The 21701-nt window shown below is 55.1% G+C and overlaps 6 protein-coding genes across 6 annotated transcripts; 3 read left to right on the plus strand and 3 right to left on the minus strand.

The window, feature by feature from the left end:
* Window positions 1-418: 418 nt before the first annotated feature.
* B0T26DRAFT_739948 (concanavalin A-like lectin/glucanase domain-containing protein) lies at window positions 419-1879 on the plus strand (the record flags this gene model as incomplete). The annotated part of the gene is made up of 2 exons (XM_060443784.1): window positions 419-516; window positions 625-1879. 2 exons carry the CDS (start codon window positions 419-421, stop codon window positions 1877-1879), a joined length of 1353 nt encoding a protein of 450 aa, XP_060298773.1.
* A 1271-nt stretch (window positions 1880-3150) lies between these two features.
* On the minus strand, window positions 3151-5224 carry B0T26DRAFT_644174 (peptidase M24, structural domain-containing protein; the record flags this gene model as incomplete). Its single annotated transcript, XM_060437604.1, has 6 exons — window positions 3151-3367; window positions 3473-4182; window positions 4242-4623; window positions 4717-4843; window positions 4925-5072; window positions 5174-5224. The coding sequence occupies 6 exons, from the start codon at window positions 5222-5224 to the stop codon at window positions 3151-3153; spliced, it is 1635 nt and encodes a 544-aa protein (XP_060298774.1).
* A 2110-nt stretch (window positions 5225-7334) lies between these two features.
* Window positions 7335-10651, minus strand: B0T26DRAFT_640681 (fungal-specific transcription factor domain-containing protein; the record flags this gene model as incomplete). The annotated part of the gene is made up of 5 exons (XM_060437252.1): window positions 7335-8213; window positions 8271-8655; window positions 8789-9418; window positions 9480-10202; window positions 10356-10651. 5 exons carry the CDS (start codon window positions 10649-10651, stop codon window positions 7335-7337), a joined length of 2913 nt encoding a protein of 970 aa, XP_060298775.1.
* A 4926-nt stretch (window positions 10652-15577) lies between these two features.
* Window positions 15578-18106, plus strand: B0T26DRAFT_674501 (26S proteasome subunit RPN7-domain-containing protein; the record flags this gene model as incomplete). The annotated part of the gene is made up of 9 exons (XM_060439719.1): window positions 15578-15771; window positions 16115-16130; window positions 16196-16224; window positions 16282-16294; window positions 16361-16478; window positions 16590-16634; window positions 16712-16992; window positions 17080-17841; window positions 17894-18106. The coding sequence occupies 9 exons, from the start codon at window positions 15578-15580 to the stop codon at window positions 18104-18106; spliced, it is 1671 nt and encodes a 556-aa protein (XP_060298776.1).
* A 495-nt stretch (window positions 18107-18601) lies between these two features.
* B0T26DRAFT_739952 (Prp18 domain-containing protein) lies at window positions 18602-19741 on the minus strand (the record flags this gene model as incomplete). Its single annotated transcript, XM_060443785.1, has 1 exon — window positions 18602-19741. The coding sequence occupies one exon, from the start codon at window positions 19739-19741 to the stop codon at window positions 18602-18604; it is 1140 nt and encodes a 379-aa protein (XP_060298777.1).
* A 599-nt stretch (window positions 19742-20340) lies between these two features.
* On the plus strand, window positions 20341-21209 carry B0T26DRAFT_641194 (Sin3 associated polypeptide p18-domain-containing protein; the record flags this gene model as incomplete). The annotated part of the gene is made up of 2 exons (XM_060437306.1): window positions 20341-20468; window positions 20528-21209. 2 exons carry the CDS (start codon window positions 20341-20343, stop codon window positions 21207-21209), a joined length of 810 nt encoding a protein of 269 aa, XP_060298778.1.
* Between the last annotated feature and the right edge of the window lie 492 nt (window positions 21210-21701).

The raw sequence follows: 21701 nt of genomic DNA on the forward strand, positions 1-21701 counted from the left end.
CAATTATACAAAGCAGAGTCAACCAATTTTTTGCGCCTTTTAGAAAGATACTACCTTTTTGTGTTTATTTTTTATTTTTTTTTGTTGTTGCATTCAGTCTCGTAGTGCCGCAGCTTAAACGTGCTGCAACCTGCGATTTAGTTCTCCACCTTCAGCCAGCCGCGGTGGTTAACGAGGTGCAAAGTGTCCTCAACCGGCACGCGACACACTAGGCGGCGCCACCGAAAGGCTGCCAGTATTCCGTGCCCAACCCTCCCTGGAGACGAGACATTGTTCTACATTCTTTCTTCCTGGTTTCAGCAGCGAGGACCCCCTCAGTCCTTCCAAAGTTGCGGTGACGCAGTTTCCATCAATTGTTGAAGCTGCTCGGGATACTACCTAGAACTAGTAGCTTTGCACAAGACGACGGCCGCCCACCATGCGCACGCCGTCGAGCATTGCCGTGCTTGTGGCCAGCTTAGCCCAGGCGCACGCTCAGTATCTCGTTAATGACCTCAGTTTCGGCTTTGGCAACAGGTATGCATTACCCTCTTTTTGCAATTGGTGACTGACATGCGAGAAACAAGAGGAGATACTTCATCAAGAACAGAGACAGCTAACACCCGCCTCTTACCTCCCTTGCAGGATAGCTCCCGAAGGATCTAGCACGGTGCCCAACTTCTCCCTCCAAGGCCGCCCCAACGTGCCCGAGCTACTCTCCAACAAGGTCATCCTAACGCCGCCGGCTCCGGGGAACCAACGCGGCGCCATCTGGGGCGACAGGTCGCTGCCGCACCAGAACTGGATCGCCGATGTCGAGTTCCGGGCCAACGGCCAGGAGCGCGGCGGCGGCAACCTGAACATCTGGCTCGCGCGCGACGGCGCCCACTCGATTGGTTCGGGCAGCATTTACACGGTCGGCAGGTTCGAGGGCCTGGCGCTCGTTATCGACCAGCACGGCGGGTCCGGCGGCATGATCCGCGGCTTCCTCAACGACGGCACCACTGACTTCAAGTCGCACCACACCCCCGACAACCTGGCCTTTGGCCACTGCCAGTTCTCGTACCGCAACCTGGGCCGCCCCTCGCAGATCAAGATGCGCCACTCAGAGACCAACTTCCGCGTCGAGGTCGACAGCCGCCTGTGCTTCGAGAGCGACAGGATCCGCCTCCCCAGCGGCTACAGCTTTGGCGTCACGGCCGCCTCGGCCGACAACCCGGACTCGTTTGAGGTGTTCAAGCTGGTGGTGCTGAGCGAGGACAATCACCACGCCCAGCAGCAGGACAATGCGGCGGGCCAGGGGTACACCGCTGACGACAAGCAGCAGCAGCAGCAGCAGCAGCAGCAATCACCGCCGCCACCAAAGGTGCCCCGCATGACATTTGGCCGGTCGGGGCAAATCGAGGACCCGTTCGACACCGTGATCCCGGACCAGGAGGCGGCCAAGATCTCGAACCAGAAGGCGCAGTTCGAAGACCTGCACAACCGGCTGCAGAGCGTCAACCACCACCTGTCGAGCATCTTCCGGGCCGTAGCGCAGGTCAACTCGGTCGGCGAGCAGCGGCAGGAGGAGCTGTCGATTATGCTGGGCGAGCTGAAAGGCCTAGTCGCACCAGCGCGCACGCTCGAGGCGCGCCTCGACGCCCTCGACGCCCGCCTCGCCGGCCTCGAGAAGGAGACGCGCGCTCTGCGCGGCGACCTCGCCGCCAGGCTGCGCGACTCGGAGAACGCCATCAAGTACCACGTCTCGGACCAGCACGACACCCTCGCCTCCCACGTCACCGCTACGGCCCCCCGCCACACCCGCCTCATTCTCGTCGTCGTCGGCTCCCAGCTCCTCCTCGCCGCCGCGTACGTCTACTACAAACGCAGGAAATCCTCGCCCAAAAAGTATCTCTGACTCACAACTTTCTGTTGTTTCCGGGTCGGGTGGGGGTTTTTTTTAGAAACTGATGAGGGCATGCTATTTTACGGAGTTTATATATGGTGCTTTTTCCGATTTCTCTTTGCAGGAAGTGGCTAATGTTTTTTTTTCGTGTGAAGGAATGAATGGGTGAATGTATATACAAAGAAAGAAAGGTATGAAAGGGGGTTAAGACCTACAACAGCATGGCGTTTTTTTTCTGTTCATGTCTTTTCTTTTTCTTATTGAAATATGAAAAAAGAGATTTTATATTCGTGCATCGTGAGTGGTGTTTTTTTCTTGTTCTAGCGACTTGAGTCTTTCCTCGGTTTTATCTCAGGTTCCTTCCCCCACCTCTGACTTGAAGTCCCCCGGCTTATTTTTTATTGTTTTCTATTTTTCTGTTTTGTTTTTATTTTCCTACTGGTTTATGTGGAGTGAGTGACCTACTTGATTGAGACCGGGCGAACGGCGTGAAGTATAGAAAGAGGGTTAGGTAGGGTAGAAAATACAAATCCCTGTTTTTAAAGTTCGATAGAGATTTAAGCATGAAGTACAATGAACCTTCTTTCTTTTTCTTCATTTTCATCCCTTCTACTTCCTTCCTGGCTGATCAGCACCTTGTTTCATGTCCCGTGCTCTTCCATCCATCCATCCATTCAATATTTTGTATATTACATATTACGCGCTGTTTTCTAACCCCCCTTTTGATTCTCATGAATCAGCTGTTGTTACTTTGTCGTCTCATATTTAGCTGATAGGTAAGTCCCGAGTTATAGAACCGACCCGAACAACTTTCTAGCCTAAACATAAGAAGCAACCACTTCAAGACAGGAAGGATACTTGCTCTCACCAAGTTGAAATGAACAACGCAATGGCTACAGGCAATTGTAGACTCCAGTCTTCTGTAAACAGCACTCAAATTAAATTTCAACTGCCCAAAGTTGATACCTAGATATCCTACCGCCTTGCTTGAAAACTCGTCCATCCATGAGGATGGGATATGCCACCTCCAAAACACCAATCCTTTCAAAAGAGTAAAAAAACAAAAGCCAATTGTCTCTGTTTCAGCCATGAATCCAGCGCATCTATTCCATTCGCTCCTCAACCAACATCGAGTCATCTTTTCGTAAAGAAGGGAAAATAAACAGATCTCGCAAACACTGCACTCTACCGAGCTGATGGCAGGACCCTCACTGTCTTGCAATTCAACCCTTCCACATACACACAAACACCAGCGCCACTCAACCCGCCATTCTCAGCGCATCTCACGCAGCAGCGGAGCCAGAGTTGATAACGCGGAGCATATCGTCGCCCTTGGGGGCGGAGGTGAGATTCTCGTAGCCGTCGTTGGTGACGAGGATGCAGTCCTCGATGCGCACGCCACCGACGGGATAGTAGCGATCGAGGACCTTGGTATTGATGAACCTGGAGTGAAGGGGGTTGGTGAGGAAGACGGACTCGATGTATTCGCGGCAAAAGTAGCTTTTGGGGATTTGTTAGTTTTTGACTTTACGCTCTACTATTCCACAAAAAGGAAAGAGCGAAGACAGGTAGTGGAAGACGAAAAGAGAGGTAAAAAAAACTCACATGCCCGGCTCAATGGTGACAACCATGTTCTTGGCCAGCTTCTGGCGGCCGCTACATGCGGAAGGTATGTTGACAGCGTCGCGGCACATGAGCGCTAGCATCTCGGGGCTCACACACTCCCGCTTCGACGCGCGCCGTCTCTCCCACGAGGCTCTCGTACCTGAGCTTATCAGCAGCTTCTCGGGGCCCGCGACGTCGTGAACCTCAAGACCGACATGATGGCCGAGGCCGTGGGGGAAGAAGGCGGCGACGGTACCCCTGTTGAAGATATCGGCGGCGGTGCCGCCGCAGAGGATGCCGAGGCGCAGCAGTTCGGTAACGGCGACGATGCAGGCGTGCAGGTGCAGCGTGTAATAAACCACGCCGGGCCTGATGCGCTGGATGCACTCGTTCTGCATGCGCTCAACAATCGAGTGGATCGCGGCGGCCTCGGGGCTCCAGGTGCCCGATATGGGGAATGTGCGCGTGATGTCCGAGGCGTAGCAATTCCACTCGGCGCCGGCGTCAAGCACGACAACCTGCCGCCCGTCCAGCTGTGAGTTGTTGGCGTTGTAGTGCAATGTGCTCGCGTTGACGCCACTGCCGGCGATGATGCCATAAGCCTGGCGCTTGGCGCCCTGGGCGATGCAGAGGCTACGGAAGATGATCTCTATTTCGCGCTCGTTGGAGAGCTTCTTGATACGCGACAGTACCGCCCTGTGTGCAGTACTCTATTTAAGGAAACGCTTTAGTAAAGGGGCTAGAGGGGAGACACCGGTAGCTAACATACCGATACGGAGTTTGCACGCCGTATCATGGCAACCTCGTAGTCGTCCTTGATAACGCGGGCGGCTTCAATGGCAGGTTTTAACTTCACAGTGTCGATGTTCACGACGCCCTTAGTAGAGCCGAGCTTAGGGGTCTGGTCGGGGTTCAAGACAAACAGAGTACTCCCTGGCGCTAGGTTCATGTACAGAAACTTGTCGAGGCCACTGGCGATGCGTACATCGTCGACATCAGACTCGGCCTTGCAGTCGTCGATGCTCGGCGGGCTGCCATTGTACAGAATATACCTCGGCTCCCAATGAGGGATCCAGAGGATGAGATGGTCACGGGCGATGTCATAGGTGAGGGAGCATTCAGGGAAACCGGCCCCGGAGAGGTAGAAAAAGCTATCACACATGGGATGTCAGAAAAGGGGCCTCTCGCGCAACTCGCCCCAATGCGGAGACTCGGGCCGGGTAGAGACTCGAGGGAGCACATACTGTCGACGTTGACGAAACTCGGGGCCTTCATCGGACTCCTCATACAGCTTCTCATCCTGGCCGGGAAGAAAAATGAGGCCGCTCTGCACGCCGAGCTCCTTTGCTACTTTCTGGGCGTGTGCCTTGGCTGCAAGATTTCGCAAGAGGCACGTGTCAACATGTGTACGTATTATACTTGAAAGCCAAAATTGGGGAGGAGCAATGTTACCTGGATACTTTCCGAGCTTCTCCTTGTCGATCAGCCACGCGCCATCGTGCTGCTTCTTTATCCTGAGCCTGTCCTTGTCTGACAGAGAGGGAGGGCTCTTCTCCCGAGCTGCCTGGAGTGCTCCGGGCGAGGCGGGTTTAAAGGGAACCTTGACCTCGATGGCTCTGCAGGGCGTGTGCGACAAAACAGTTAGAATTGTTCTGCCATTGGTAAGAGGCCAAGGGGATGAAATAATAAATAATAGGCCACAAACAGCGCATCAAACTCGTCCACGACGACCAAGTCGTGATCGACCTCCATCTTTTTGGGGTTTGGCGGTTTGCCTTTGCGCGACGACTTGCTGGGGAGGCGCCTAATGGATACTCGGTGGCGTGCACCAAGGTTAAGATGGCGGAAATGCGGGGACGGTAGCGGCGTGGTTGGCGAGGGGGATTTGGAACTCGGGAGGCGAAGCTGCCGGATCACAATCCAACTCAAAGTGATGTTGGGCCACGGAGGGAGGGGAAGAAAGGGTGCGTTCCGAGAGGGGGCTTCGGGCTCCGATGGATACGGGCGTTCGTGGGGGATGCTCGGCGCCTATTCCGTGCTCCGTGTGGATAGGGAATTGCCTCGAACCGTCAGTCAATTCCAAAGCCCGCTGGTTTAGGTGAGTGAAGAGCGTTGTAGCCGTAGGGAAGATAAGGTCGGATGTTATCGTGAATTTGCGTGTTACAAAACGGTCGTAAACGAATGACCCCGATCCACCACCTAGCTGCTGCGAGCGATGGACGAGGAAAGCGTTATCTACCTCCTCAGTTGTAGGAGTGACTTTGCCCTTTGTCTTAGTCGTCCACAAATGGATTCGGTCTAGTGTAGTCTGCTTTGGGATCAACGAGACAGGAATTCCTCCAATTGAGCGGGATCTGCAAAGTCTAGTCTGTAGGCAACAACATCCCAGTATCTCGATGTAAACTCACCTGGACGTTGGTGAAGGAGGTTAAGTAGATGCAGTAGATAACCGAAGACGGAATGGCCGAATTCGAAAAAGAAGGAAAGAAGGAAGGAGTCAGAGACAAGTGCCGTGGGACGAGTCAGAACTGTACTCCGTCTGTTAACCTGGGAAGGTATTGTATGTATGACACAGCTTGGACTGGGGAAGGTACGTAGGTCGGAGGAGGGCAGGTGCCCCAGGTGGTTATATCCGACCGCGCAGCTGAGAATGTCGTCTGTAGCACATGCTAGCGAGGCGAGAGTTTGCAACTGGCCGACTAATTAGATACGGCACCTGAGTTTATCGGCCGTGGTTATTTTAGTCGCGGTATTAGCCCAGAATTACTGAATAGCTGCGCACTAAGTGCTGCGCTGCACTGCGCCTATGTATCCAAGGCAGGCAGCTAAGATGTAAGTACTTGGAGCAAGAATACTGAACTGCTTCTCAGGTTCGCCTTCTCGATTCCAGTGTGCTTTTCTTTTCTCTTTGGTTGGCGCGCATGCATGCGTATTCAAAGTGGCTACTTGGGGGGCTAGCAGGCCTTCACTTCCGCGACGGGCAGGTCGATAGCGCCTTCCGCTAGACAAGCCCACAAAGTTAAAGTTAGGGCGCTGCGATTGTGCACCGGTGCACCCGTCTCTCGCTAGCCGCTCCGTATCATCAATCAAGTCGTCCATCTTGGCCTGGATCATTGGTACATACCTGTCGAGCCTGCCCGGCAGCCATCTAACCCGTCGTCGTCGTCATCGTCCCAAGGGCGCGCCGTGCCTAAAATTGATTGACATGACTGAGGGCGTGTCTTGGGCGACCACTTACTCTTTTCTCGCCACCATCACTAGGTAAGGTACCTTAGCCCCGAGTCAGGCGCCCTCGCCTTGCCATGTCCCGCCGGTAAACGGCGCCTCTAGTCTTTCTTGTACCAGAATCTGTATGTATTCCATCCCTTTTCGTGTACATAGTGTCCTCTGTTGAGAACTTAAATCGAGCCAAGTAGAAGAGTCGATACATGGTGGAAGAAGCGGTTTGCTCGGCCGTTGACCAGGTACCTTGGGTATATGGCGACCGAAAACAAAGCCGCTCCATTCGCTCCTCTTCCTCTGTTTCCTAGGGCTCTTTTCTTCCTCTCTCTTTTGGGGTATCAGTCGATAATCATCAGAACTTGCTAACTCGCACCTCTCACTTCCTTTCCTTTACCTCCCACACCATCCTTAACCAGCCATATGCATAGCGGCCGTGTTTATTCCATCCAAGTCATGCCCATACTTGGTAGCGTTGCCTCGGTAGTTAGGAGTCGCGCCAGGAGAATCGCTCAACCACTGCCGATAATAGTATAAATCCCCGTTTTAAGACGGTTAGTACCCAACAGTCCTGGCCGCTAGATCACCCCATCAGACTCGCCCCCCGTGGTTTAGTCTCTGCTGCGACGAGGTTATGGTCAGGCTATCGGTATGGTCCATGGCCAAGGATGTCTTCCCAGTCGCCCTGGAAGCCGGCGTCCGCTAGTACGCCGTCCATGACATCCCTCTCTTGGTGCTGGCCCAGCTGCTGCGCATGTGGGTGCTGGCCCTGTTGGTGGTTGTTGTGGCCGTGGTGGCCGTGGTGCTGTCGTGCACCGTGCTCCTGCTGCACCGTGAGCAGGTTGGACGTGTACATCTGCGACGCAGGGTCTAACCCCGCGTGAATCGGACTCTGTTGCAGGAGGTACGGCGGAACCGGCCCAAGTATTTGGCCCTCGATGTCGTCGTACATGTTCGGTATGTAAAACTGCATCCCATCCTGCCCGTGGCCTCCCCCGCCATGGAAACCTCCCCGACCCTGCCGCGAGTTGGCCGACTCCATCAAGGGCTGGTTCGGGTAGGCAAACGGATCGCTCGAGGGGAACATCATGGCATCTAGCTTGTACAACGGGTTGACGGCGGTGCCAGGCGCCTGTGCTGGGGCGAGGCCTTGAAGCTGCCGGTGCACCGTTCCAGACGCGTTGCTCGAGTCAGAGCCCGTCGCTACCATTAGCACGTCCGCCGGCAGAATATCGTGGAAATTAGACCCATAGTTCGCCCCAGCTACATTATTCTGCTGTAGCCCCATCGCGTCAAACGACACGCCGCGACCGAGAGCCGGCCCTCCTCCTCGGCCGGCCCCCGTGCTGGGGCGAGCCATTTCATCCGACCTCCTCTGCGAAATGCTATCTTGCCGCCTAGGGTGGGCTGGTAGAGGCGTGGTTCCTGTCTTCGATCCGGGGACTGGGTGCGATCTCTTCTTTGTAGGTACCGGCCGCGTCGTCACCTTTTTTAGACGCTCCGGCAGTTGCTCGAATAGGGGCTTCGCACCGTCGTTAGCGCCACATCGTCAAAGACCAAACGTCATTCAAAAACTTACATTGAGCGCGTTTGTTATGCGGTCTGCGGCCAGACTGCGCTGTGCGAGACTGGCAATCACATCTCTGCCAGCTCGCGCGTCCGCCAGAATTTCCGACGACCCCGGCTTGTCAGGGTTCTCCAAGACATAGAAGACCAGAGACAGAATGGCAAAAAATTCCGCATATAGGATGAACCAATAGGGCCCGATCAAGACGGCTTGCTTTTTTATCTCTATGCCGATGTGGACGATGTTTCGGGAGATACTGATGGCCGCCGCAGCGCAGTTGTAGTAGCGATCATCAATCTTTTTCCCCGCAGTCAACCGCGGCGAAACGTAATGGAGGAACGGTCTGTAGAGCATCATTTGAACATGCGCATAAGCAAATCGTAATAGCGTCCGGACTCTGCACGTCTAGTGTGTCAGCATCACAGCATCGAGAGCTCGGGTAGGGGGTAAATTTCAACAGAGGGTTAACGGGGCTGTATATCCCGCCTTCTTCGTCGCCAAAGAGGATCCTGGCTACCAACTTCACATACCGTATTACTTCGATATGGCCATCGGGATTCGGCCTCCAGTGCACTGGAAGCTGCTCGTACCATTCGTGAAGCTCTCGTTCGATTTCCTTGATCTGGGAATAGCTGATCATGTAAGTTGCGTTCGGGCGATCGCCATTCATAACACACTCCTCGACCCCCTTGAGAGGATATATATGCTTGACAACTTTGGATAAAATCGCCATGAGCTTGTTGTGCGCGTTAAAGGCCTGGAAAAAGGACGGAGTGCCCGGCGGGGGCGTCAGGATGGCAGTTCGCGTAATGAACTCGTCGTCGACCTCGGTGGGCGCGGGCTGGTCGATATCGTCATCGTGAAGCAGCAGCGGAAACCCCAGGATAGCCGATACATATGTATCGAGGTGCCGAACGACGTGGAATACCCGCCGTCTCGTCTCGTCTTCGATGGGTGTTATTTTGGCGTGCGACAAATGGCGGTGGAGGCCCATGCGCAGGGCAGAGCGAAGAGCAATGCCGAGGAACGCGTAGCAACCGCTAATGTTGGAGGTCGCCTGTAGGAAGAGGATCATAAACACAAGCCCCTGCAGCGAGGTCATGTCTCGGCATTCCGCAACGTCTTGCATAATCAACCGAGCAGAAGCGTAGTATTTTATACTTTAAACTGTTGTTAGAAATAGACGAAGATAGTGGCATGGAGCTGGCGTGGGAGTCTCACCCTTCTTCCATCGCCGATTTGTACGTGACAGGGGGATTCGAGGGTTGGTCCTCGGTCACGTTGTACATGCAGCCAAGCGCCATGACCGAGTACAACAGGCCCAAGAACCTGCGGTCCTCGCCTCCCCATGATTCCTGCGACGTGTCGTAGAGCCTGTCGAGCGAGTCGTAAAACGAAGGAGCGTGTACGACACGCAAGAGGCACGTGGCGCAGTTTAGAGCGTAGTGGCAGAGCTTGAGCACCTTCTCCTTGGGCGGGAGCTCGTTGATGTTCGGAACCGCGGAAATGTCCCAGACTGAATCGGCATTGGGTCTCGGGGAATCAAGACTGAACATGCCAACGGGTCGAGACGGCCGAGGAAGAAAGGGAATGCGGTAGTCGTTTCCCAATAGCCCCTGGAAGTGCTCCTTCATCCGCCTGAGGAAAACGGCACCCGAGGAGATACCGTGAAAGTCGGACTCGCCGCCGTCGGTGATGTCGAGCTGGCCAATGGTCTCGATCATGGACATGATTTGGGCGTCTTGGTTCCCGTTTTCCTTGGCTGCCTCCATCTTGATCTTCATGGCCTGGACCCTCGCCTGCTCCCGGTTGCGGAACTCTTGCTGGACGGCCGGGTCCAAGTTTGGGTCGGTCAGGTCAACATCGGGCATGAACTTGCGCAACAGGGCCTCGGCGCGCTGGAGCCTCGTCTCCAAGGCCTCGATGTACTGCGGTGCAGGGTTCCTACGGCGATTAGATGGCTTGTCGTACGTGCATTCTAGGCGCCGGTTAGCTCGGGGGACAGAGGGAGTAGAGGGCTAGTCGACGGAGGGAAAGGAGGTCGTGTTACCGTAGCTGTACACTGAGCAGTGCGTGCATGGTTGCTTGCCGTCGCACTTGATCTTTTTCCTCCGGCACTCGTCGCACGCTCTCGTGACGCGGCGGCGCTTCTGTAGGGGCATACTATGCGTCTCAGAGGAGCCGCCGGGCGGGCCTTCCGACTCTGACTTGCCGGGGGACCCATGCTCATGCGGCGACGAATCTACCGACTCGTCGTCGGACATGTCGGGGGTGTTGCCAGAGGCGGCGGCGCTCGGCGCAATGTCGTGCGTCTTGGTGCTTGTCCGGGATGGCTGCGAGGTCTGCGAGGCGGAGCGAGGAGATACACCCCCCTGGGCGGTTGGGTCTGGCATTGTGACTGTAGCCTGCTTCTGATCCCAGCGCGAAAGCGGCGGGTCGATGGCCTGCCCTCCGTCTTTATCGCTGCCAGTCTCTCAGCCAAGCCAAGAACTGATTCGCATGTCTGTCTGTCCGGACCCAAAGCGAGAGCGCATCTACAAAACCACACAACCAGGTCTCTCTCTGCCCGCGGGGGCAAGAACTGACTGACAACTTGAAAGGGCAAGCAAAATAAAAGGCGCCAAAAAACCCAGCAAAGAACGAACGTCTATCCCAAAAGTGGTTTAAAAATTCGAGGGCCCTGCACGGGAACCTATGTGTACCGAGCAGTGTCCAGGAACAGGGGGGTCTTGCTCCAGTGAAGGTATGGGGTATGTATGTACCAGGGCATTGCCCGTTCCAAGCCCACCAGCGGTCCGGTGAAGGAGGAAGTTAGCTGGGCAGGGCACGTCTGGCTCTGGCTCTGGCTCCGCTCGATAGACAACAAGGCGAGAGGGTAAGCGGGCAGGAGGCGGGCGGCTGTTAGCAACAAGGGCTGCTGCGGCGCGACTGACCGACCAGCGATGAACTGCAGCCGTGAGGGTAGAGGTGTCAAGACCCGGTGCGGAGGGTGGATCCGCTCCTTGGGAGCTTCAAAGTCCGGCTACTATGTCCAGCGAGCGGCACTGTGGTACAGCCGCCGTACCATGGGTAGTACGTACATACCTACCTTGACTTGTTAGGTTGTGTGGGATCAAGGGAACGGGGAGGTGTGGGTGCCGGTGCCGGTTCGGTCTTTGGAGGGGTCCATGGCAAGGCCAGGGTGGGCTTGAGGGTTGCTAACATCTAACAAGTGCTAGCCAACTCCATCATGTCGAAAGACGAGCCTTTCGGTTTACAGGTAACAATATAAACTTGGGCCGCCACCTCGGATGTCCTCGCTATGCTGGCTCGGACATTTATTCAGCATCTATCCGTACCCATGGTGTACTTAGTAAATGCGGGACGGCCAGGGCCAGGAACTCCATGGACCGCTCGGCCAAGGCAGGCCAGTCTTAGCGAGCCGACTCTTGAAGCAACTCAAGCCGAATCCGAAGTCAACCTAGTGTAGTAACAAGCCGGCCAAGTCGCGAGCGCGCTGGAGCCGGCCGATGCGAGGGGTTGCGCTGCGAAGCTTCCCTTCACTTTGGGGATAAGGTATGATTCATCTTGGAGAACGGAGGCGCGCCGCGACACTCGACCCTATGGTGCCGGGGGGTGATGGTGCGGGTGCGTATACGGATACATTAATAAACACGGACTGCAGCCGTCGCCATGACGGGAGCCAGGCTCCGCGGCCCTGGAACCCTACCCTACTACATGTGCGCGCGTGGTAATAAGTGCCCCCGTACACATGTTTATATATATATATATATGTGTGTGTGTGTGTGTGTGTGTGTGTGCGTGTGTGTGTGTATGTGGGTATACATAGATAGGCATGTCCAGATGCCGATGGGTGAGCGAGCGACTTCTGGCACTCCCCCGCAAGAGAGTCCCGTCAGGTCAGATTAGATTTGTCCGTGTGCGTGTCTGTGCCCAGGGGTTTGCGAGTTAGGTAAGGTATATCCCAAGGTTGAGAAGGGTCCCTGACTCCCCCCACCAGCCCAAGGTACCTTGGCCGAGAGAGTGCTAGTAGTTTGCAATTAAGAAGGGCAACGTAAGACGGTGCAGAGCCCTGGGTAAGCAGACAGGCGGCATGGCGGGGTAATTTGCCTCTTTGCATCAAACAGCGCTTCTGCAGAGTGCAGACGCGGGTATTTTCGAGGAGAGAAAGAGATAGTGTGTCACTCCATCGTCTGTACTGTACAAAGTACGTAGGGTGGTTTGGTACGGAACCGCCACGTTCCATCCCATCTCAGGACCTGATAGAGCAGCTCCCCCTTTTCTGGGACCAGAGGATGCCGAATCAAAGAGAGCACAACTACTAAGCGTAAAGGAAGGCTGTCTTTTGAAAGAAGATTCTTCTCGTGCTGAAAAGGCCTTCCTTCAGCTGTCCAAGGCGACCAGACGACCCAGACAACGCGGGCGCAGATGGGGATGATGTACATGCCAAGCGCCGTCGCGGCAACCCGAAGAGTTCCCTGCATATGTATGTCCTGTGCGGTGTGGGCACACTATTGAGAGGTCGCTCAGAAACCTCAATCCGGTAGAGTCATAGGCTGCCTTAGTCCCAGGTGGCCCCCATTCTGCTTATTCCCGGTTCGGAGCCGGCGTAGCGGCCGTCCCTCGTTCCTGTGAGAGGGGCCGGGACGTCAAGCAAGAGGGGCATTCCAGCACCTACCTAAAGGTAAAGTTCGTAGACTAGTAGCCCCAGCAAGGCGAAAATGGGCAAAATTCAGAAGGCGGGAGAAAACACAATTTTGGGGGTGGATAGCCCCCACCAAGCAGCAGCAGTCAATCCTCTTTCGCGCTGAAGCGCCTGCTGCCTGGAGTCTTGGGGTCTTGGGAGTCTTGGACAGGCATGTTGTGGAGATTTCGTTATCTCCGTCACAAAAGGCCGCGCTGTTAGTTAGTCTGTTGAACTTAGTATGTGCATACTCCGTCTGAAGTGACTGGGAGGGGGGACTGTGCGGTTATATTCCGCAAAGGCGCAAATCTTGGTGCCTCGAGTCTGGTAATATCTGGCCATAATTCTCTTGGAATTGTAAGAGTTGCCCCAAGCCCAGGGGCCAGAGCGCCGGGTAGAGCCAGAGCCAACGAGCAGGCCCAACTCGGAGAATGGGAGACGACGCGTGTCTTGTGTCTGTCGCAGTTGGGAAAAAGGGACTGGCATGTGTGACGAGAAGAGGGGTTCATTTTGGAGATGTCGAAAAAGATGGGGAAGGGGCAAGGGTTGGGATGAGCCGGCTGCAGTGGGGACTCCAAGGCCCAAGCCACAAGGGCCCAAAGGCGGCACGCTAGAGGCTTGGCTGACGTCGCCCTCTCCCTCGAGGCTCTATCCCTCCCCGGCTCGTGCACCTAAAATCAGCCCATTCTGGACTTGGCGCTGGGGACTTGTGGTGGCTATTCCGATTCCCAGGCCGCTTTCGGGACACATCCATGGATGTTGTGGTAAAAAAAATCTCGCGCAAATAAACCTCAGTCGCAATCCTCCCTTTCTTGTCTCCAATAAACATCTGCCCATTGAATGCTGTATTTCGAGCTCGGATAGCTTCCTTTAGGCCGCGCACCTCCTCGACCCTACGGCGGCTGGGAAGGAACAGTCCCTACCTGGTCCTGGGTAGATGGCAGATACAGTGGATGACGAAGCCCGATTTAGGGACGAGGGGTAAAATGATTAGGATGCAAGTCCGCGGTCGCTCATATTCCTTACGATGAAATACGCTTGCATGTAACCCCTATGGGGTAGGTTGCGTATCGTACTACTGAATGGAGAGAACGAATATGCATTATAAGAGACCGCATGGCCATCCCGCCGGGGTGTGCCTTTTCGGCTTGGCTAACCGATGAGAAGATGGAACAAATGGTAGCCCGATAAATTCCAACCCACCCCCCCCCTTTCGTCCGAGAAGATGTAGCGAATTGGGTTTTATTAAATATACGGATATCCGTATTGACAATTAGCAGACGATATCCCAGCCTCTTGTGAATCCCCGTGTCAGTAGCGTTCAGCAATCCTGCCGCAGAACTGCAATGCGGTTTGCTTCCGAGCTCTCTGGCCGAGCCCGACTTTTTTTTTGCACGGTTTGAAGATCAAGCTGCCATTGTATCACTGTCGGGAGGTAGTCACGTGAGGTTGAGAGGCACCAGAATCTGTGTCACTAAGGTAGTGTGCGGACTAAACTCCTAACTTAAGGCCTAAGGCTGGTGGTGGCCACGCGAGAAGTTACAGTAGGACTGTCGGAGGCATGTTGGTACAGCGTTACGTGCTGCTATGCAAGGCATAATTAGAGCTAACAACCTCTCAAACATCAACTGCCCTATTTCAATCCTGCTGTATCGTGACTCTATTGGCCTTGCTCGAGGCGGGGCGGTTTGAAGAAGCGCTAGAAGTTCGTAAAGGCCCCCCATTGAACCTACCTCGACCCAATATGGGGGGTGATCTCCAGACTTCTTTTAGAGATGGTACGTATTTTTCGCACAAACGTGGAGTATACCAAGCATACCAAGAACCAAACACGAGGCCGCGGAGACGCGGTTTGTCACAATGCTTAGAAATCATCTTCTGTCGTGTCCACTTCCCCCTTTTAACCCTTAACTTAAGGTAGGTAGGCGGGTTAAAATGGCACACGATAACAGCGGAAGGGAGGCGAGGTGCTGATGTCCAGTGTCGATGAACCGGATGCTGGGATCAGCCGATAGACTTTGCGAAGCCTTGCGGGTGGGATGATGTTCCTGCCGCCAAGCAAGTCCCCAAGCTGGCCCTGTCGAGGACCGTGCCTCCGTGCCTCCGTGCCGCAGACTTTCCCGTGATCGGCTTCTAGGGTCGCACTGTAAAGGCAAGGTATCTCGGACGTCTGACACCCGAAGTTTAGACGAGCCTGTCAATGACCATTGAAAGTGCCATTGCAAGGATCTACGTAATCCATCTAAAAAAGCTAAACTGCAAAGTGAATTGTGAACCGCGTTCCAATGGCTGGTGGGGTATATACACGTTGATCGCAATCGACGGTTAGGTAACAAATTCTTTAGTGTTGGAAGCTTGGGACGGCAGGAAAAGAAATTGGTGCGTAGGGATTAGAAACTTGAAGAGGCTAGTTCCTTGCCTTTGTTATTCTTCCAATTTTTTTTTTCGTGAGCGTAAAAGTAAAACCCCGCGGCAGTAATAACAGTTGTGGTACGGACGCCGACCAGGCACAATATCGAGTCGGTCTTGGACGGCCAATTTGAAAGAGATACGAGACAAGAAACACGGTAATCTCACTTGCAGAAACGGAGCTTATCCTCCTTGAGAGCAGGACGCTGGTTGTGTTGGCGAAATCATGCGAATACAGCTGATTGAAGGCTCCCAACTTCCCAAGTTTACCAGTTCGGGATTTAAGAAGTTCCTAGGGCTGAGCTCCCGCTCTAGCTCCATCAAGCTAACACTCAATGGACCGTGCCTCGGAGCCTTTGAACACACGTATGATGCGTTAAACCAGAAGAAGAGAGTCGTGGCTAGCTTCTTACTGTCAAAGTAAGCTTTGCACAGCCTCTTTCCGGTTCCACGCCACCCGCGCATGTTATATCATTGACTTTATGGGGTACATTCCGAGCACGTCGGTGAGGCAGCACGGATTACCAATTTAGTAGGCCCAAGCAAGCGGTTGCCAAAATAAGGCATGCACTACTTGCGAGTACCTAGCCCACTATGGTAAATTACCAACAACTACAAGTTACCTTTACGTACTACCACCAAGTCATCCGACCCTCACCTACTAACACATCCTGTATTCGCACTACCATTGAATTAACCCATTTGTTTATCGTCTCCTGGGCGAGTGGTGGGTGGTTTAGTGTGGTGTGATGAAAAGTGGTAGAATTGTTAAGGCTTCTGTTAGTGGGTGACCTTCATGGGCTAGTTTTGGTGTGCCTTTCATTTTGGTAACCGCTTGCCCAAGGTGACACGAAACGCGGGGGAGGGCTGGAGGTGAGTGAGCCGCCCCACTTGAGGTCGCGCAGGAGTTATACGTAATGCGCTGTACAGTAAGTACCTGCCGGTACGTATGCATCCCCTCCTCTCCTCACGGCTACTCCATCTCAGCCTCGAGCTGGATCATCGCCAGCCTTCAGCCTCGCCAATTGCGCTCGACGAGTTTCCATTCCTCGCAGCAGCAAACATGAACGACCCTATACTGGTCTTCTTCACCGCCATGGACAACCAGGGCGGTGTCATTGTCAAAGGTATGTACATACGCAATTTTCCATCCCCTCGCAGCTAGTTTGCGCATTCGCTTGGGGCTTTGTGCCTGCCAAACAGGCGGGCAGTCGCTGATCTTGACACGCGACGAACAGAACAGCCCAAGCTCGACCTAGACCTGTATATTCAAAATTATCGTGGTAGGTGGTCCAGTGTTGCCTAGACCCTATCCTTCCCCATTTCTAGTCGACTGATCGTACATCTTTCGCCGCTCCAGGTCGCACTCGGTACGACCGCCTGTTCCTCATCGGCCGCAGCTCTGTCCCCCTATGCGTTGATGCCCTCAAGGCCGCAGCTACCGAAGCGAAAAGGGGCCGCGACACCCACCGCTACCGGGAGGCTGTCGAGTGTTTGCGAATAGCTGCGCCCTCGGAGCCAGAGGCCACCTTTGACCAAGCCTGGCTGGAGAGCGTCGACGCGAGCAACCGCTCCGAGATCACACGTCTGCTTGCGGAGCTCAAGGGTTATAAAAACAACTTGGTCAAGGAGAGCATAAGGGTACGTTCTGCCAGGAACCACTGCGGCGGGCGCAATGAACGCTCGGCACGGGCAAACACTAATTGCTGGGGTTGCCTTCTATTGCAGATCGGCAACGAAGACCTCGCCAAGTTCTATGAGAGCTCTGGCGATCTCAACGCGGCCGCCGAAACATACCAGAAGATGAGGCCCGACGTCAGCACGCAAAAGCAAATCGCCGACGTAGGACGCCATCTCATCCGCGTCTCTCTGGCGCAGCGCAACTGGGGCATGGTTATCGCACATCTCAGTAAGATGGGGCTCAACCAGACACCCGAAGAGGAGGATACCCTCCAGCCGTTCTTGAAAATATCGCAGGGCATTGCGAGCCTTGGCCAAGAACGATTCCTGGATGCGGCCACGGCCATTTTGGCGACCAAGAGCGGCGTCCCCGAGTCGACCTACGATGAGATTGCAAGCTCCAACGACGTCGCTATTTATGGCGGTCTTCTGGCACTAGCCTCGATGGACCGGATCGATCTCCAGACTAAGGTTCTAGACAACTCGTCCTTCCGATCGTTCTTAGAGCGGGAGCCGCACATCCGTCGTGCCGTGACCAATTTTGTTAACGGCAGATACTCAGCCTGCATATCTACGCTGGAGTCGTACCGCGCGGATTACCTTCTCGACATCTATCTCCAGAAGCACATTCCCAAGATCTACGCCGAGATCCGGCGTAAGTGTATCGTCCAGTACCTCATCCCATTCTCGTGCATCAGTCTTGACACGATGAACGGCGCATTTGGAATTCCGGGCCAGCCCATTGAGGAGGAGCTGTACTCGATGATCCAGTCGGGCACGCTTCAGGCCAAGATCAACACGATTGACAAGGTAAGTTGCAGCGGCCCATAGAAGCAGGTTAATTGCTGACTGATTGCCATAGCACCTCACAACGGCATCCTCGAACCCCAGACTCAAGCTTCAGGCCTCGGCACTCGAGAAAGCACAAAGCTACGAGAAGCAGGCGGTCGACCGGCTCAGGCGCATGGGCCTGGCGGCGGCAGATCTGGAGTTGAAGGGCCAGAAGAAGATGAACGCCAACACGCTCTCTTCGTCAAGCGAGATGTATGACGACTATCGGAGGCTTGATGAGTAATGAACCAGGGCACCTCGGTCTATATGAATAATGGTTATGGATACAGTCTCTCACTATGAGTTTATGCTAGGCGGGGTTGGAACCAAACCTCTGGAGCTAGAAAATGGGATGGGCTAGGCTATCTAGATAAGCCTTTATGAGCAACGGTTCCTGGAACTGATGGTATAGTGCGATGTTGGTGTTTGTATCGCGTCTGGTTTGCATGGGCATTGGCGGGAGGTGAGGCATTCAAGTTGTCACTATCCCCTTAAGCCAAGGTAGCGGACTTGCGTCTAAGACAACCAGAAACACTGCAATGAATCCCATGAACCAATGTTAAGGATGCCTAGACATTGTGACAAGCATTTTTGCTCTGATTTTTTGCTGTTGGAGTGGTTAACTCTAAGGGTATCATTGCTTTACTCTCCCATCGAATAGCTTGCAGGAGTTTTGCCAGTCTTGCTAAACTTGTAGCTTGCTTTTGCTTCCCAACTCGTCTACTCCCTACACCATCCATCAACCCATTAACTGGCGGATATCTTCGGGCGGCCAGCGGACTTGGGCAAACGTTAGGCACCTCTTGATGCTCTGCAAGTACTTGCGCGTGATCTCGCTGCCCATGATGTGGCCCCTCTCGCCGCCGTGGAGCTTCTCGCGGGCGCTGCGCTCGTGGATGCCCACCATGGTGACGCCGATGGGCCAGGCGGCCTTGCCGATGCTCAGGCGTAGGTAGCCGTCGTTGGCGTCGACGTAGCGGCGCTCCTGGGCGGCCTTGACGATCTCGACCACGGCCTCGAGGATGCTCTCGTCCAGGTCGCCCGTCTCGAACTTGCGGAACAGCGGCCTCATGGTCTCCTTGCTCGACACCATGGCGCGCACCGCCGCCTGCCCCGCGAACGTGTCGGCGTTGTCCTCGCGCGCCAGCGCCGCCTCCCACTCCCGCAGCACCATGTTGAAGTACGACGCCAGCTGCCGGAACAGGTAGCGTCGCGCTTTCTTGCCTGACACGGGCGGCACCGTGTCGGGCACCTTCATCTTCTTCTCCTCCAGCGGCCGCAGGTTGGTTATGATCGGGCCCTCGGCTAGCTCCGTGCCCTCGCGCGACGCCTTCCTGTACCGCCGCAGTTTTGTGCTGTGGTTCTCGGCGAATAGCGCCGCCGGCTCGCCCAGCTCGCGCAGCTTGCCCACCAGCTCCGTCTCAGGGATGTCGCCCAAGCCGTCTTCGTCACAGTCGTCATCATCATCATCATCCTGGGGCTTCGTGTCAGCGCTGTCGTCGTCGGCGCCGGGCGGCGGCAGCTCGGGCAGCCCAAGTCGCTTCCGCTGCTGTCGCTCCTCCTCGGCCTCTCTCGCCTCCCGCCGCTGCCGGCTCTCCTCGGCGAGTCGCTGCCGCTTCTCCTCGCGCACCTTGGCTTCGTGCTCGGCCTCCTCCTCGCGCTTCCGCTTGGCTGCCGCCCGCGCCGCGCGCTCCTCATCGAGCTTCTTCTGCTCCGCTAAATACGCCCTCTCCCGCGCCTCCTCAGCTTCGCGCCGGCTGATGAATTTGGGAGCGGGCTTGTCGGGCTGCGCGGCTTCAGCTTTCGTCGTCGACGTGCTGCTGCTGCTGGTGCCCTTCGCCTTGGCGATTTCCTTGGACATGAGCGCCGCGAAATCCATTTTGGATGGAGTTTTTTTTTTGCTTAATATTCGTTGCTGCCTTTGTAGAGCCGCTCGGTTGTGCTGCAGGTTATCCCGCCCCTCGCGCGCTTTTTGGGGTTGATTGGTTGGTCTTCAGTCTGTTCGCTGTATGCCTGAGCTGACAGAGGCCGATGTTTGACGCTGCCAAGTCGGACACGGTTGGACTAGGCGGAGACGACAAGAATTCCAGAAGCGTGTTTCCCGCTAAAAAGTTACATATGGCGGTACCCAAGCAATAGCGTGGGAAAATTATGCCACAATCCACCGGGAAGGTGACCCCTAGCACCCCCACATAATCTGCTCCGGGGCATCCCAAGGATTGCAAGGATTATTCTAAAACACCTTGAAGGTCCCCAAGCTTAAAACGGCCATTCAAGTTCTCGTCCTCACAAGTCAACCTTTGCGACCAGGGCTTCTTAACAACTCAAGGTCAAGGCAGTAAACGTAATACGTACCGGGCTAGTTGCGCGACTACTCTATGGAAATAGCCCCTAGCACGACACTGGTCAGCCTGCTCGATTAGTAACTGGAATTTCGGGGAGACGGAACCTCTCGGTCGAACCTAACCACGAGGCATCATGACGTTGGCATCGCCCTTGCCGTCGCCGTCGACATTGCCGTCGGTGTCTGCGTATTCTGACGAGCGCGAGAGCACACCTGTGCCTTTCTCAGTCAAAATATTCTACAGAACGGGGGCGTTTCACAGGTTCGTTTCCCCCATCAATCATCAGCCTGGTATAGTTTGTTGACTAATGACTTAAACAGACCAGACGAGTTCGCTCCAGCGTATCTTCCTCGCTACATAGAAATACCTGCACTCGAGAGCACTACGCTGCTGGAGCTGGGACACCATCTCGCTGCAGAGTACCTGCTCCCGGACCCGTGCATAGGCACGCGCCTCCAGTTCCGCCTCGTGTATCCCGACACGCGTGGTTCGCCGGAAGAGCCGCCACGGTATCTAACGGAGGACCTAGGCAGCGTGGTTCTCGGTGCTGGCGGGCCTGGCGTCGACGACGATTCAGCTTTTAATAGTGGCGTGGAAATAGACGATGCCTTGGACCAGCTCTCAAGCTCGAGAAGTGACGAAACCAAGACTCTTGCAGGCGCCAGGTTTATCGTCGGGGACTACATCAGCGTCGCCATCCTCCCGCCCTCGGAGCTGACGGGCGAGGTTGCGCCGGCGAACAGTGCACGGATAGGTCGGGGAGCAGGCGTCGGCGAGGCTAAGGGCGGCATCGGCGCTTTACTATCGCCTAGTCCGCCGCCGTCGTTTAACAGAGGACGAGTACCAAGCGGCTCGAGGAGCAGAGGAGAGTCTTCTCAGGGCCGCGGGTTCGGGTGGGGCCCAGACCGGGATCGACATCGAAGAGGAGGCAGCAGTCGTGGCCTCCCAGATGGTGAATGGAGAAGAGGCGACACGCTCCCCTCCCCCTCAGGTCGTCCATGACCGAGATAGGCCACTAACCTGGCCACTAACCTGGCCACTGTTCTGGGGGGCATTTGGAGAAAGTCTCGGGGATCATTGCCATTGACGACAAAGAGAACGATGGAGATGAGGATTGGCGGCTATCTACCCTCTCATGTTTCCAACAGATGATATGGGAGCTCGAGCAGGAATCCAACCAGGAGACTAATGAAATAATGGCACAACAAATGCGGTCTTCACGGCGGTGAGGGAGTTACCGGCAAGCGGCTACACACAACCTCCAGCGCCACTCGAAGCGGAGACGGCAACCCAAGCATGATATTGATATGGAAAGAAAGAAGATGGCGGTTTGGAAACCACCGTCCTCGGCAACCGGCAACGGTGGGAGTCGTACTAGCAAAGTATACCTTGCCTGACAAGCGTATGTCCTCACACAAGCGGATGCTACAGACTCAAAGGACGATTAGGAAGTTCCACGAACAAGCAGACAGTTGGCCAACAAGACGACCGTAT

Source organism: Lasiosphaeria miniovina (assembly GCF_030549165.1).
Source record: "Lasiosphaeria miniovina strain SMH2392-1A chromosome Unknown B0T26scaffold_3, whole genome shotgun sequence".
Taxonomy (NCBI): Eukaryota; Fungi; Ascomycota; class Sordariomycetes; order Sordariales; family Lasiosphaeriaceae; genus Lasiosphaeria; species Lasiosphaeria miniovina.